Below are 12,819 nucleotides of genomic sequence, written 5' to 3' on the forward strand. Positions count from 1 at the left end.
AGATGTGCCCGCAACCAAGGTACATGCCCTTGACCGGAATCGAACCTGGGACCTTTCAGTCCGCAGGCCGATGCTCTATCCACTGAGCCAAACCGGTTAGGGCAATTTATCCAGCTCTTGCTCCTAACCAGCTGGGACCCCGCAGCTCCTCTCCAACACCCTACGTACACTCTCAAGCTTCCTTCTCTTTCTTTGCCACTCACAGTAGCTATCTGGCAGAAATCCAAACTGGATCAGCCCAATTACCCATTTTCCTGGCTAGATTTTGCTTATGTCTTTTCTACTACAAATGAAAAACAAAAACTAATAAACCCTTCCTCAACTTCTCACTTCCTTCCATCTACTGTTAAGAGCTTGGACTCTGGTGTGGCTCAGTGTTGAGCATCGACCTATGCACCAAGAGGTCACGGGTTGACTGCCAGTCAGGGCACATGCCCGGACTGCAGGCTCGATCTCCTGCAGGGGGTGTGCAGGAGGCAGCTGATTGATGTTGATGTTTCTCTCTTGATGTTTCTCTCTCTCCCTCTCCTTTCCTCTCTCTCTCTAAAAATCAATAAAAACATATTATTTTTAAAAGGGAGAAAAAAGATTTTGGACTCGAGCCATCCAGCCTGAGTTTAAATCTCAGCTCTGCCATTACTAGCTGTGAGAATTGGATTAGTTTCCTTACCTGTAAAATGGGGGTAGTAACAGCACCTACTTCATAGAATTGATAAATTAGTTAATATACATAAAGTAACTAGAACAGTACCCAGTAAATGTTAAGATGATAGAAGTATCAGATATTATGTTTTATTTGCTATTAAAACTTCTTTAAAAGTATGTCTATATTCACTATGTCTACTTCTTACCTTTCCATTCATCCTTACCATTTTTTTTTCTATTAAAAGAGTGTACATGGTGCCGAAACCGGTTTGACTCAGTGGATAGAGCGTCGGCCTGTGGACTGAAAGGTCCCAGGTTCGATTCCGGCCAAGGGCATGTACCTTGGTTGCGGGCACATCCCCAGTAGGAGATGTGCAGGAGGCAGCTGATCGATGTTTCTCTCTCATTGATGTTTCTAACTCTTTATCTCTCTCCCTTCCTCTCTGTAAAAAATAAAATATATATTTTTTAAAAAAAGAGTGTACATGGTTTTAAAAATAAACTGATTCTTTGAGAAATTTGAATATGTTTGAATGTATCCACTGTGGTCTGGCCTCCACTGTTCCTTTTTCCTTTTAATTTCATTTCTTTTTTAAAATATATTTTGTATTGATTTCAGAGAGGAAGGGAGATGAAGAGAGAGAAGGGGGGGGAGAGAATGAGAGAGAGAGAGAGAGAGAGAGAGAGAGAGAGAAGCATCAATGATGAGAGAGAATCTTTGTTCGGCTGCCTCCTGCACACCCCACTGGGGATCGAGCATGCAACCCGGGCATGTGCCCTGACCGGGAATCGAACTGTGACCTCCTGGTTCATAGCTTGATGTGCAACCACTGAGTCACAGTGGCCAGGCTCTTTGTCATTTTTTAAAATCCTCAACTGAGGATATTTTTCCATTGCTTTTTAGAGAATGGAAGGGAGGGAGGTGGGGGAGAGAGACAAAGAGAAACATCGATGTGAGAGACACATTGGTTGGATGGCCCCCTGAACTGAGCCAGGGATCGAGCCTGCAACCCAGGTTCGTGCCCTTCACCAGGAATCAAACCCGAGACCCTTCAGTCTGCAGGCCAACACTCTAACCACTGAGCAACCAGCTCGGGCAACAGTTTCTAATGATAAATCAGCGGCTATTTTATTGGGCTTCCCTTGTAAGTAAGGAGTCATTTTCCTCTTGGTGCTTCCAAGATTTTCTCCTTGTCTTGACTTTCAGCATTTTCACAATGACGTGTCTATGGATCTCTTTATATGGATCCTACTTGGAATCCAGTTCTTTGAGATCCCTGGGTGTGTAGGTGGTGTTCTTTAGTAAACCTGGGGAGTTTTCAGGCATTGTTTTTTTTACTCTCTTTCTGCTCCTCTCTGTGCTTTCTTTCTGGCACTCCCATTACACATATATGGCTTCACTTACTGGTGTCCACCATTTCTCTAAGACTCTTCATCTTCTTCATTCCTTTTTCTCTGTTTTTCAGTTTGCATTCCTATCAATCTATCTTCAAGTTCACTTATTCCTATTCTGCCAATTCATATCTGCTGTTGAACCCCTCTAGTGAATGTTTTAGTCACTTTTCAACTTCAGAATTTCTATTTGGTTTGTTTTTAATAATTTCTGTTTTTATTGCTATTTTCTATTTGGTGCAACATTATCATCAAATCTTTACTTTTTTCTTTTGTTAATCCTCACCTGAGGATATTTTTTCCCTTGATTTTTAGAGAGAGTGAAAGGGAGAGGGGTAGAGAGGAAGGGGAGAGAGAGTGGGGTAGGGAGGGAGGGGGGAGAGAGGGGGAGAGAGAGAGAGAGAGAGAGAGAGAGAAGAGAAGAGAAACATCAATGTGAGAGAGACATATAAATTGATTGCCTCCTACACATGCCCTGACTGGGGATGGGGATTGAACCTGCAACCTAGGTATGTGCCCTTAACCAGGAATCAAACCCACAACCCTTTGGTCCATTGGCCAATACTCTAACCACTGGGCAAAGCCGGCCAGGGCTCAAATCTTTCTTTACTTACTCAATCATGGCTTCTCTTATCTCTCCATTACATGCTTGTAATGGCTACTTCAAAGTCTTTTTCTAATAAATGCAAGATCTGGCCACTCTCACAGGCAGTGTTGTCAACCAAGAGTCTTACAATCCAGCAGTTACCCTTCAAAGACAAAAGCAAAATAGATACTTCTGGACAAACAAGAACTGAGAGAACTTGTTGCCAGCAGACCCACTTTATAAGAAATACTGAATGAAGTTCTGTAAGCTGAAAGGAAATGGTCCCAGTTGGCAACTCAAATCCAAAGAAAAAAAGAAAGCACCAGTAAGTGTAATTGTGTCCTTATAGAAGACAGTTTAAGTGAATAGTACCTCCTTCTCTTAACTGATTTAAAAAGCAATTATAGCCTGGCTGGTGTGGCTCTCAGGTTGAGTGTCAACCTCTGAATTAGGAGGTCACAGTTCAATTCCCAGTCAGGGCACATGCTGGGGTTGCGGGCTTGATCCCCAGTAGGGGGCGTGCAGGAGGCAGCTGATCAAGATTCTCTCCCTCTTGCCGAAGCCGGTTTGGCTCAGTGGATAGAGCGTCGGCCTGTGGACTGAGGGGTCCCAGGTTCGATTCCAGTCAAGGGCATGTGCCTGGGTTGCGGGCACATCCCCGGTGGGAGATGTGCAGGAGGCGGCTGGTCGATGTTTCTCTCTCATCGATGTTTCTGGCTCTCTATCTCTCTCCCTTCCTCTCTGTAAAAAATCAATAAAATATATTTAAAAAAAAAAAAAAAAGATTCTCTCTCATCATTGATGTTTCTATCTCTCTCTCCCTCTCCCCTCCTCTCTGAAATCAATAAAAATATATTAAACGAGAAGAAGCAATTACATACAATTGGTATACAATGTACATAGGAATGTGCTATACTTGCAACAACAGCACAGGAAAGCTGAGTGGGAGCGTGGCTGTATTGGGCTAAGAAAATGGTGACACATGGTAAAGTAGGAACCACAGTGTATTACTGTTTGTAGCCACAGATGTAATATTTATTTATTTACTTATTTTTTCATGTATAGGCGCAATGTCACAGGAAGGCCATAGTATTCTGCCACCCGTGAGGAGTCAGCCCAAGTTGCTGTTACACAGAGGAGCCATTCTTCAGGCGCTCTGCTCTCTCCCCACACCCAAGCACAGATGTAATATTTATAACACACCAAAGAAGTGGGTAAAGAAAACAGAGCTACATGGGAGTAACAAACCTAAAGAAGATTCTGCTTTACCATGTTTATATAAAACCTAGAGTAGCCATGGCTGGGGCGAGACTGGGTCTGGAGTGCTTATGATGTGAAAGAGAAGTTCCCTACCAACTTCTTGCACCTTTGTCCTCCACTCCCCAGGAGCAAACACCTTTTATTGCTTTTAGTTGGTTCCTTCTGGGATCTACCTTCATGTTTCTAAGTAATAAGCATGTATGGCTATTTCATGGTTTATCAATAAAGGCATTGATTGTTGACTTTTGGTTACAGCAGATAAGGACTTAACTTCAAGCCCACGTATTCTCCCTACCTTGCCCGCTCCTCTGCCTCCTCAAAGTAATTACATCAGTGTTTGGTTAGAGCAATATTTTGTTTACCATACAATGACCTTAAAAATACCAGAATATGGGATTGAGTCAAGTATGTACAATGATGACATGTCATTTCCTAACTAATTTGCTGTTTCCCCCTCTAGAGTTAATAACTGACCTGTTTTTTGAACTTAAATTCACGTCCCTACCGTTACTTCTTGCCAAACTTCACAAAAGAACCATTTAACTCCTCTGGATACTATTCTTCAAATGAACAAACAAGTCAGAGGCTCCTCAATACCACCTTCCCACTGGAGGTCTCTCTCTGGACCCTTCTGGCCCGCTTCCACCTGCTGCATGGCTGTTGGGCTGGCACCTTCCTCTGCCTCCCACTTGGCTTCGCTTCCTCTCTGCACCCTCTTCCTTTCTGCCCCCCCCCCCCCCCCCCGCCCTTGCTTGCGTTCCTTCCTTTCTAACCTTTTCTTCTCTTGGTTCCCTCTTCACTGCTGAGGAGCACATCTCCTAGTGCTTTCAGACCAACGGAGCATGAGAAGACTTACACATCTGAAAACATCCTTCCTTATGCTGCCTTCCCGTATGGTTATTAGTTAGGCTGGGTTTATCGACTGGAAAAAATTTTCCTCAAAATCTGGGAGGTATTTGGAGCACTCTTTCAAACAGCCAGTGATCCCTATTATCTCTAAAAGCCCGTCGGAAGCTCTAACCATGGGTGGAGCTTTCCACTCAGTGGGCTTCCTTAGTGAACTGGACGGGGACAGGACTGCTTCACAGAGGGGCCCACATATCAGTATCTGTGTGTCTTTTGATAAGGGATCATTCCATTTTTCTTTTTTTGTGTGTGTGTTAATCCTCACCCAAGGATATTTTCCCATTGATTCTTAGGGAGAGTGGAAGAGAGAGGGAAAGACAGAGAAACATCGATGTGAGAGAAACACATCGATTGGTTGCCTCCTGCACGTGCCCTGATCAGGGCCCAGGCCGGGGAGGAAGGAGCCTACAACCAAGGTACGTGCCCTTGACCGGGATCAAACTGGGGACTCCGGTCCACAGGCCGACGCTCTATCCACTGAGTTAAAACGGCCAGGGCGATCATTCCATTTTTCCAGAGAGGAAGTTTCCAGTCTCCTGGCTGCCAGTGCTCTGGGATCTGAGCAGCTGCTGGGTGGGAAGGGTCTGCCTCTCTGGGTCTCACCCCTGGGGCCCCTCTCCCCCTCTGTGTACTTCCTATCTTTCACCGCACCTGGGTCCCTGGCTGTGGAGAACGAACTTCCCAACTCCTGCCCAGATAAGGAAGGGCTAAGGATGGGAGGAGGTCCCAGTTTTCAGTCTCACACCTCATCTCTGTCCTCTGCGGTGCACGGGCCTCCAAGTCCTTCCTGTGCCTTTGGGGCTCTGCAGTTGAAGGGCTTGTTTCTTAGCATCGCCCTTGCAGGTATTTTGCTACACGATTTCCTTAGCCCTGCTCACTTCTCCATCCACTTCCATCTTCCAAAAATGTGATGCATTTGTCCTTGTGCTTATGCCATTTTTATTCCTTTATTCTTATTTTGGTGAGGTTTTGGGAGAAAGCAGAGATAAAAGCATGTATTCAATTTGCCATCTTTAACCAGAAATCTCCTGTCCCACTAATTATTCCACCAGCTGCGGTCTAGCTCCTGCCCTCCTGAGCGCCTCAAACAGCACGTCCTCGTGGCCTCGCTGATGAGCCAGGGACACCTTCCGTCCTGTCCACGCCCTCTCAGCACCACTGTCCTCGATGCCTGTAACACCCTCCTGACCTTTCTCCCACTCCCAGGCGATTTCCTGTCAGTTGTCTTCTTCAGAGGCTCCTGGTCCTTTTTTATCCTTCATCTATCCGCCAACCCTCGGAATCTCGCTCTTCCCAGACTTTTTTCTTCCCTTTTTATGCTGGTGACTCCCAATCATCACCTCCAGTCTAGACCTTCAAACTTATTCTTTCAATTGTTTCCTGGATATAACCTTTAGGTGACACACAGGAGCCTAAAGCATAGCGGAGCCAAAATCCCTGCCGGTGCTTTACACCCCACCACCCTTGCCGGATCTGTTCTTCCTCCTGGATCCTTAATATCATTTGCTGGCATCACCATCTAACCAGTTGCCCAAGCTAAAAACTTGGAAATCATTTGATTTATATATTGAAAAATATATAAAATAGTTATATAAATATATATGTGACATATAAATTTTCATTCTAGGAAACTTCAAACATATATAAGAGTAGAACGGATGGTCTCAACGCCCAAGCTTATTATGACTATCTGGCTAATCTTACTTCATTGGGGATCCCCACTGCTTCCCCTTCCCAGATTCTTCTAATGGACCCATAAGCCTCCTATCATTTCATCAGTGAGGAGTTAGTAGGCATCTCTAAAAGCTGAGGTCTTGGGGTCTCTCTGACTGCTCTCTCCCTTACTGCTAACATTCATTGCTGACAATTTATCTCAAAGGCTCCCCTCAGACTTCAAGACACACTGGCCACTGGCCACAGGCCTGCTGCTTGCACTTTCAGATCTTCCTCTGCCCTCACTCCCTGCACTGCAGCCACCACAGGACCTGCAGTTCCCCGGAGATCCCATCGGCTGCACGTGTTACCCCTGCTGCCTGCCGTCCCTTCACCACCTCCTCTCCCAGCTAGTTTGTATCCTGATGCTTGTCATCTTGACTGTGGTGCCTCTGACACCCCCCACTGCATGGACTCTCTTCCCTCCCAGGCTGGGAGCTCTCTGAGGCAGGAATCATGTCTGACTTCTGAATCACTGAAATGTCATACAGTGCCTGGGACGAGGTAGATCTCACTTATTTGTAGGGCAAATGAACCAATTAAGGACATGTCAGGGAAATAAATGAAAGGTTAAATTGCAGAAGAGAGGGCAGGTGAAGACCTGGGGAGAGGCAAGGGACACATAGGGATTGAAAACTCCAGAGCCTAAAGTTTGGGAGGCTAGGGAACAGTAACAGCAAGGACAACAATGGGAGAAACTTGAAAAGCAGGCTTGCTTTCCAGAGGTGATAAGGAAATCAGCAATTTCGAATGTGTTAACGTCATGTTTTGGTGGACTAGCCAACAGCACAGTGACTTAGGAATGGAAAAAGGAAGGGAAACAGCCATAGCATAGGGAGGAGAGCATGAATATACAGAAGGGCTGTCAAAAGTAAATGACAGCGTCACGGAATGAAAGGGAAAGGGACCCAAAGAGCCCTGTGAGTGCTTGTCTGTGGGCATGTGCACACTGGGCATTTCTTTTTTATATATATATTTTTTTATTGATTTCAGAGAGGAAGGGAGAAAGGGAGAGATAGAAACATCGATGAGAGAGAATCATGGATTAGCTGCCTCCTGCACGCCCCACATTAGGGATTGAGCCCGCAACCTGGGCATGTGCCCTGACTGGGCATTGAACTGTGACCTCCTAGTTCAGCGGTTCTCAACCTGTGGGTCGTGACCCAGTTGGGGGTTGAACAACCCTTTCACAGGGGTCGCCTAAGACCATCCTGCATATCAGATATTTACATTATGATTCATAACAGTAGCAAAATTACAGTTATGAAGTAGCAATAAAAATAATTTTATGGTTGGGTCACAACATGAGGAACTGTATTTAAAGAGCCAGAAGGTTGAGAACCACTGTCCTAGTTCATAGGTCAATGCTCAACCACTGACCCATACCGGCCAGGCCAGGCATTTCTTATTGGTCCATACAGGGACTGGGTGGTTCTTATTGGTCCACACAGAGACTGGGTGGTTCTTATTGGTCTATACAGGGACCGGGTGGCCATGTGTGTGAGAACACTAGAATTAAATGAGTTAATACATTAAATGAGTTAATACGTAGAACAGTGTTTGGCACATAAAAAGCACTCAGGTCTTGGTGGGTCATATTATTTGGCCTTTGGTAATAAGGGTCTTTTTCAACTCTTACCCTCCGACCAGAAGATCCCAGGGCTTTCTTTGCCCAGGATCTCGGGGAAGCTGTGAAGACGCCTATCCTCCCTGGTAAGAGATCAGAAGAGATTTCGCTCTAGGATTCCTGTGTGAGTGGTGGCAGCTGAAGTCCTGAGCCAGCTGCCCTGTTGCGAAGAAATGCTAGGAGGACCAGGAACCTGGGGTGAGCCCAGAGGCGCTCTCGGCTGGGAGAGTAGGACGAGCAAACAGGAAAACAAGTACCCCGGGCAGAGCTCTGAGAAGAGGCCATGGAACAAGGAGGTCATGGACGGTGGGGGCACAGCGAGGCTGCCACAAGGGCCTCATTAATAGGGTCACAGCAACAGGTCGAAGGATGAGCTCTGAGCCAGCCCTGGGGTCCAACCAGGAGAAGATGAGGTGATGAAGTAAAGTGAGTGATGAAGCGAAGCGTCAGTGGTCGAGAGAAGGTGTGACATGAGCAGCAATGGCTTTAGATAATTCCTTTGAAAAGGTGACAGGCTGAAGGGTGGTGGGGACTTTAATGTGTTTCCTGACCGGTGAGCGAGGATGTGTGAAGGCAGGAGGAATCCGTGGAGAGGGTGGTTGGCTGAGAGGGAGGAGGTGGAGAAGGGAAGGAACAGGGTTCCCTGCCCAGGCAGAGGACTAACCACACACTCAGAATGCCAGTAAGGATCACAGGTAAGTGCAAGTGGTGCTCAGGAACCTTCTATGAATACACACAGACTCTCTTGTGCTGTAGACAATCCCCCTGAACCCCACTCTCTCCTCCTCTCTAGTGGAGAGCTCAGAGGAATCCGATCTAAAGGAACCCAGGGCCCATCCCTTCCGTGTCCTCCTGCCAATGGGAAGAAATAGAAACCTGTCTTGCTCTACAGCTGCACTGCCCAATAAGGTAGCCACTAGCCACACGGCTATTTGAATTTAATTATAATAAAGTTGTTCTTCAGTCCCATTAGCCACATTTCAAATGTTTAATAGCCTCCTGGGGCCAGTGGCCACGGAGCTCAGCACAGAGAACATGCCATCACTGTTCCAGAGTCTTCGAGGCATTTCCCCTCCCTTCTACCTTTATCCTGTTCAGCTCCCTGCGCGCCAGAAGAGTCCCTCTCCAGCCCTCACATGGAATCACTGGATCTTGGTGGAAAGACCTCAGTGGGGCTCCAGGGAAGAGCCTTCCTGATGGTCTAGGACAGTGATGGCGAACCTTTTGAGCTCGGAGTGTCAGCATTTTGAAAAACCCTAACTTAACTCTGGTGCCGTGTCACATATAGAAATTTTTTTATATTTGCAACCATAGTAAAACAAAGACTTATATTTTTGGTATTTATTTGATATATTTAAATGCCATTTAACAAAGAAAAATCAACCAAAAAAATGAGTTCACATGTCACCTCTGACACGCATGTCATAGGTTCACCATCACTGGTCTAGGACTAACTTGCTCAACGTTCTATTAACCGGACATACTTCCTTCCACCTCCTAGGACACACAGACGTGTGTCTTCTGTTGTCTCCTCAGGCTACTCAATCCCCACAGAGGGGGTGACACCCCGCAGAGCTCAGACACTAGCCAAGTCCTGCTGGCAGCCCTCCATGCTGACAACAGGCTCCACCAGCCCCATGTCCAGGGTCTGCACGCTCCGACTTCATCCTCTCTCCACTACCCCACCTCCAGTCTCCTCTGCCCAGGACAACCTGGTCTTTCGTGCTCCCTAACGACAGACAAGCAGTTGCCAGGGGAGCCTGTCAGGCATGCTGGGCCACAGCCCTGGGTACTGGGAGCAGAGATGACAAAGCTGGAAAGGACCCTGACCCTCCCCTAAGTCAACCCCTCACCTGACAGATGTGACTATGGGCTACCGTGTTACCTAAGTGACAGGGAGCAGTCCTGGGGCGGGAGTTAAAGGGCACACACACCATCTCCAAGACACACAAGTGTCCAAGACAAAGCCTGGGTTCCCATGGGCTGCTCCCGAACTGCCCACCCTGGCCGATGCCTCGTGCCCGTTCCAAGGTCCCTTTTAGGAAACATGCAGAGAACGGCACCCACGGACCTCCTTCCACCTAGAGGGAACCAGGCACCCACTGACAAGGTCAGGGAGACTGGACTCCTCCCAGGGACACCTCCTCCGCGGGCTGCGGCCTGACCCTCCTTTCGGAGCTCCCCTCGGCTGCTCATCCTCTCGTAGTTGCTCTGGGTGGATCACTTCCTGTGAGTTCGGAGTTTGAGTTTGGACACAGCACATGACATGCTCCAATCTCCGCAGAAAATAGCCAATAACTGTCAAATTCCTCAAGGGACAAGGACGTCCCCGAGGAGCTGGAGCTGGAGGCGTCCCGTGGGAACTCTGGGAGAGGGCAGACACTCTCCTGGGAGGCGCCCAGCCTGTGCTCCACACCAACCACTGACTGACAGCCCTGGGGATGGTGAGACGGAGGCGGGTCAGAGGGCAACCATAGCTCAGGGAGACCGTTCTCCTGTCACCCCCAGCAGGCCCGGTGGCTCGCTCTGATTAGCCAGGGTTGAGAATCAAAGAAATCTCAACTCCTTCACTTCATCCCAAGGCCACTGGGATGACGAGAGCTGCCTGGCAAGTTCTCAGCTTGGAACGCAAAGGAACATCTTTCAACTCGTGCCTCATCTCCAGGCCCAACCCCGCTCCCCTCAGCCTTTCCCATCAGCCGCTCAGCGGCTCCTTTCCTCTCCCAGCGACTCAGGAGGAAGGCCTTGCTGAGGCCGCGGGCAGCCACTCAGAAGCAGCAACATGCCCTAAAATGGCCATGGACACTCCACAGGTTTGGCTGAAGCTCAGCTCCTGAAGGAAGGGGTAGAGCCCAGGGAGGGGGAGTTCCCCATCGCCCTGCCCCAGGATTAACCCCCTTCTGTGGTCTACTCACCATTCCACAGCACCTCCAGGGAGTGGGGGGACAGCGGGATAGCCTTGTTCTCTTTTAACACAGGGCTGACGTAGGAAGCTAAGTAGGGGACAGATGTCCAGATCTGTTAAAAGAGAAGGGGGGACGGTGGATGAACAAACAAGACTGGACTCTTTCTCTCTCATCCATTGATCTTCAGGGCCCAGCTCTCTCTCTCTTTCCTGTCCTCATCACCTTTCATTCCTGAGGCTCCTGCGACACCAGGGAGTGCTCCCTATGGCACCGAATCCAGAGCCGGAGGAAAGCCGTGTCCAGGTGGAAGATGAGAACCAGAGCACTGCGTCCCAAGGTGTACCCAGGTCCCAGCACTCCCTACAAATGCTCTGGAAACTTCAATGAACATGCTGAGCCTGCTTCCTCATTTGTAAAATGGGTGTCAGCTGTGATGAAGGTACATGAATGAATGAACGTTTATTCAGCACTTATAACGTGCCAGGCAATGTGTCCAGGGTGGTGAGCATCCGGCCTGCGGGCCATATAAGGCCCGTGATATCATTTGGTTGGGCCCTGCCAAGGCATTAGAGGTGAGGTAATTAAATATTTGATCAAATATAGTAGAATAATTTTTTAATATATATATTTTTTATTTCAGAGAGGAAGGGAGAGAGATAGAAACATCAATGATGAGAGAGAATCACTGATCAGCTGCCTCCTGCACGCCTCCCACCGGGTATCAAGCCCACAACCCAGGCATGTGCTCTTGACCGGAATGGAACCTGGGACCCTTTAGCCCGCAGGCCAACACTCTATCCACTGAGCCAAAGTGGCTAGGGCAGCAGGCTAATTTTAAGTTGATAATTTTGTAATGGCCCATGAATGATGTTATAAATATCCACATGGCCCTTGGCAGAAAAAAGGTTCCCCACCCCTGGTTAGGCAGTCAGCCCCTCCCTTGGTCATTCCATGTGGCTCCCTGCCCTGCCAACACCTGTTCACCTTGGCTGCGTTAACGAGTCTCCAAGCCTTGAGCAGGCCGAATCCGTGCTGGTGGCTATGGCTGAAGCCCGCCTCGTTGGTGACCCAGTCTGCACGGCGATCCTCGTACTGAGGACAGAGGTCCCGATTAGTCTCCTGGATTTCCAAAGTGGTCTCAACACCCAGCTCTGGCCTCCCTGCTCACCCTGCTGCTGCTCCAATCCAGACTCTCCCACTAAAGCCACTGGTTATGGGTCCCCAAGGAAAGCTGCCCCATGATGTCACCACCCCAACGGCCTGCTTCCAGAGAGGGAGCCAGGAGCCAGGCTCCAGTGAGGAAGCCCAGCCAGAGCTCTGCTCTGCAGGTAAAATGGCATCATCAGAAATCGGTACCAAGGAGTTGAGGTCTCTGGTGACGGACTCCCCACCCCTGTTCTATACACATGCGACTCTGAAAGGAATTTGGCATCTAACACCTGGAACCTGGAGCCAGAACTCGGGGGTCTGCTGGTGGCATCTCACCTGGGTGGCTGTGAAGACAATGATGTGCTGGACATCACGCCAGGTAAGGCAGGGCCGCACCTGCAGCATGAGGGCTATCATGCCGGCTGCCAGAGGGGCTGCGGCTGAGGTGCCTGTGTGGCCCTCAGTGCAGCCTGTGCCCTTCTGAAGGTCCCAGTCAGTGGTCACCTGGGCAGTGGGACAGGAGGGCACTGGGTTAGACTGCGCTCACAGCACTGTGGACGGCAGGGTACAGCCTGGCCCATCCTTTGGGAGAGCTGAGTCTTTGACCAGCGGGAGGCTGCTAGCAGGTCCAGGCG

At 48.7% G+C, this 12,819-nt stretch overlaps 1 protein-coding gene across 6 annotated transcripts in view; it reads right to left on the reverse strand.

The window, feature by feature from the left end:
- Positions 1-12,819, reverse strand: part of PCSK7 (proprotein convertase subtilisin/kexin type 7) — a 32,513-nt gene that overhangs the window by 5,812 nt on the left and 13,882 nt on the right. For all 6 annotated transcript variants that reach the window (XR_011472871.1, XR_011472870.1, XM_070426115.1 and 3 more), the window contains exons 10-12: positions 12,521-12,688; positions 12,020-12,127; positions 11,045-11,147 (exon numbers count right to left, since the gene is read on the reverse strand). Coding sequence is in view for 4 of the 6 variants with exons in the window: in XM_070426115.1 (XP_070282216.1) it covers positions 11,045-11,147; positions 12,020-12,127; positions 12,521-12,688 (379 nt within the window). In the remaining 2 variants the exon portion in view is untranslated. The remainder of the gene's footprint in view (positions 1-11,044; positions 11,148-12,019; positions 12,128-12,520; positions 12,689-12,819) is intronic.

Source organism: Myotis yumanensis, unplaced genomic scaffold, assembly GCF_028538775.1.
Source record: "Myotis yumanensis isolate MYYU_CA2020_CCGP unplaced genomic scaffold, mMyoYum1.0.hap1 SCAF_10, whole genome shotgun sequence".
Lineage (NCBI taxonomy): Eukaryota > Metazoa > Chordata > Mammalia > Chiroptera > Vespertilionidae > Myotis > Myotis yumanensis.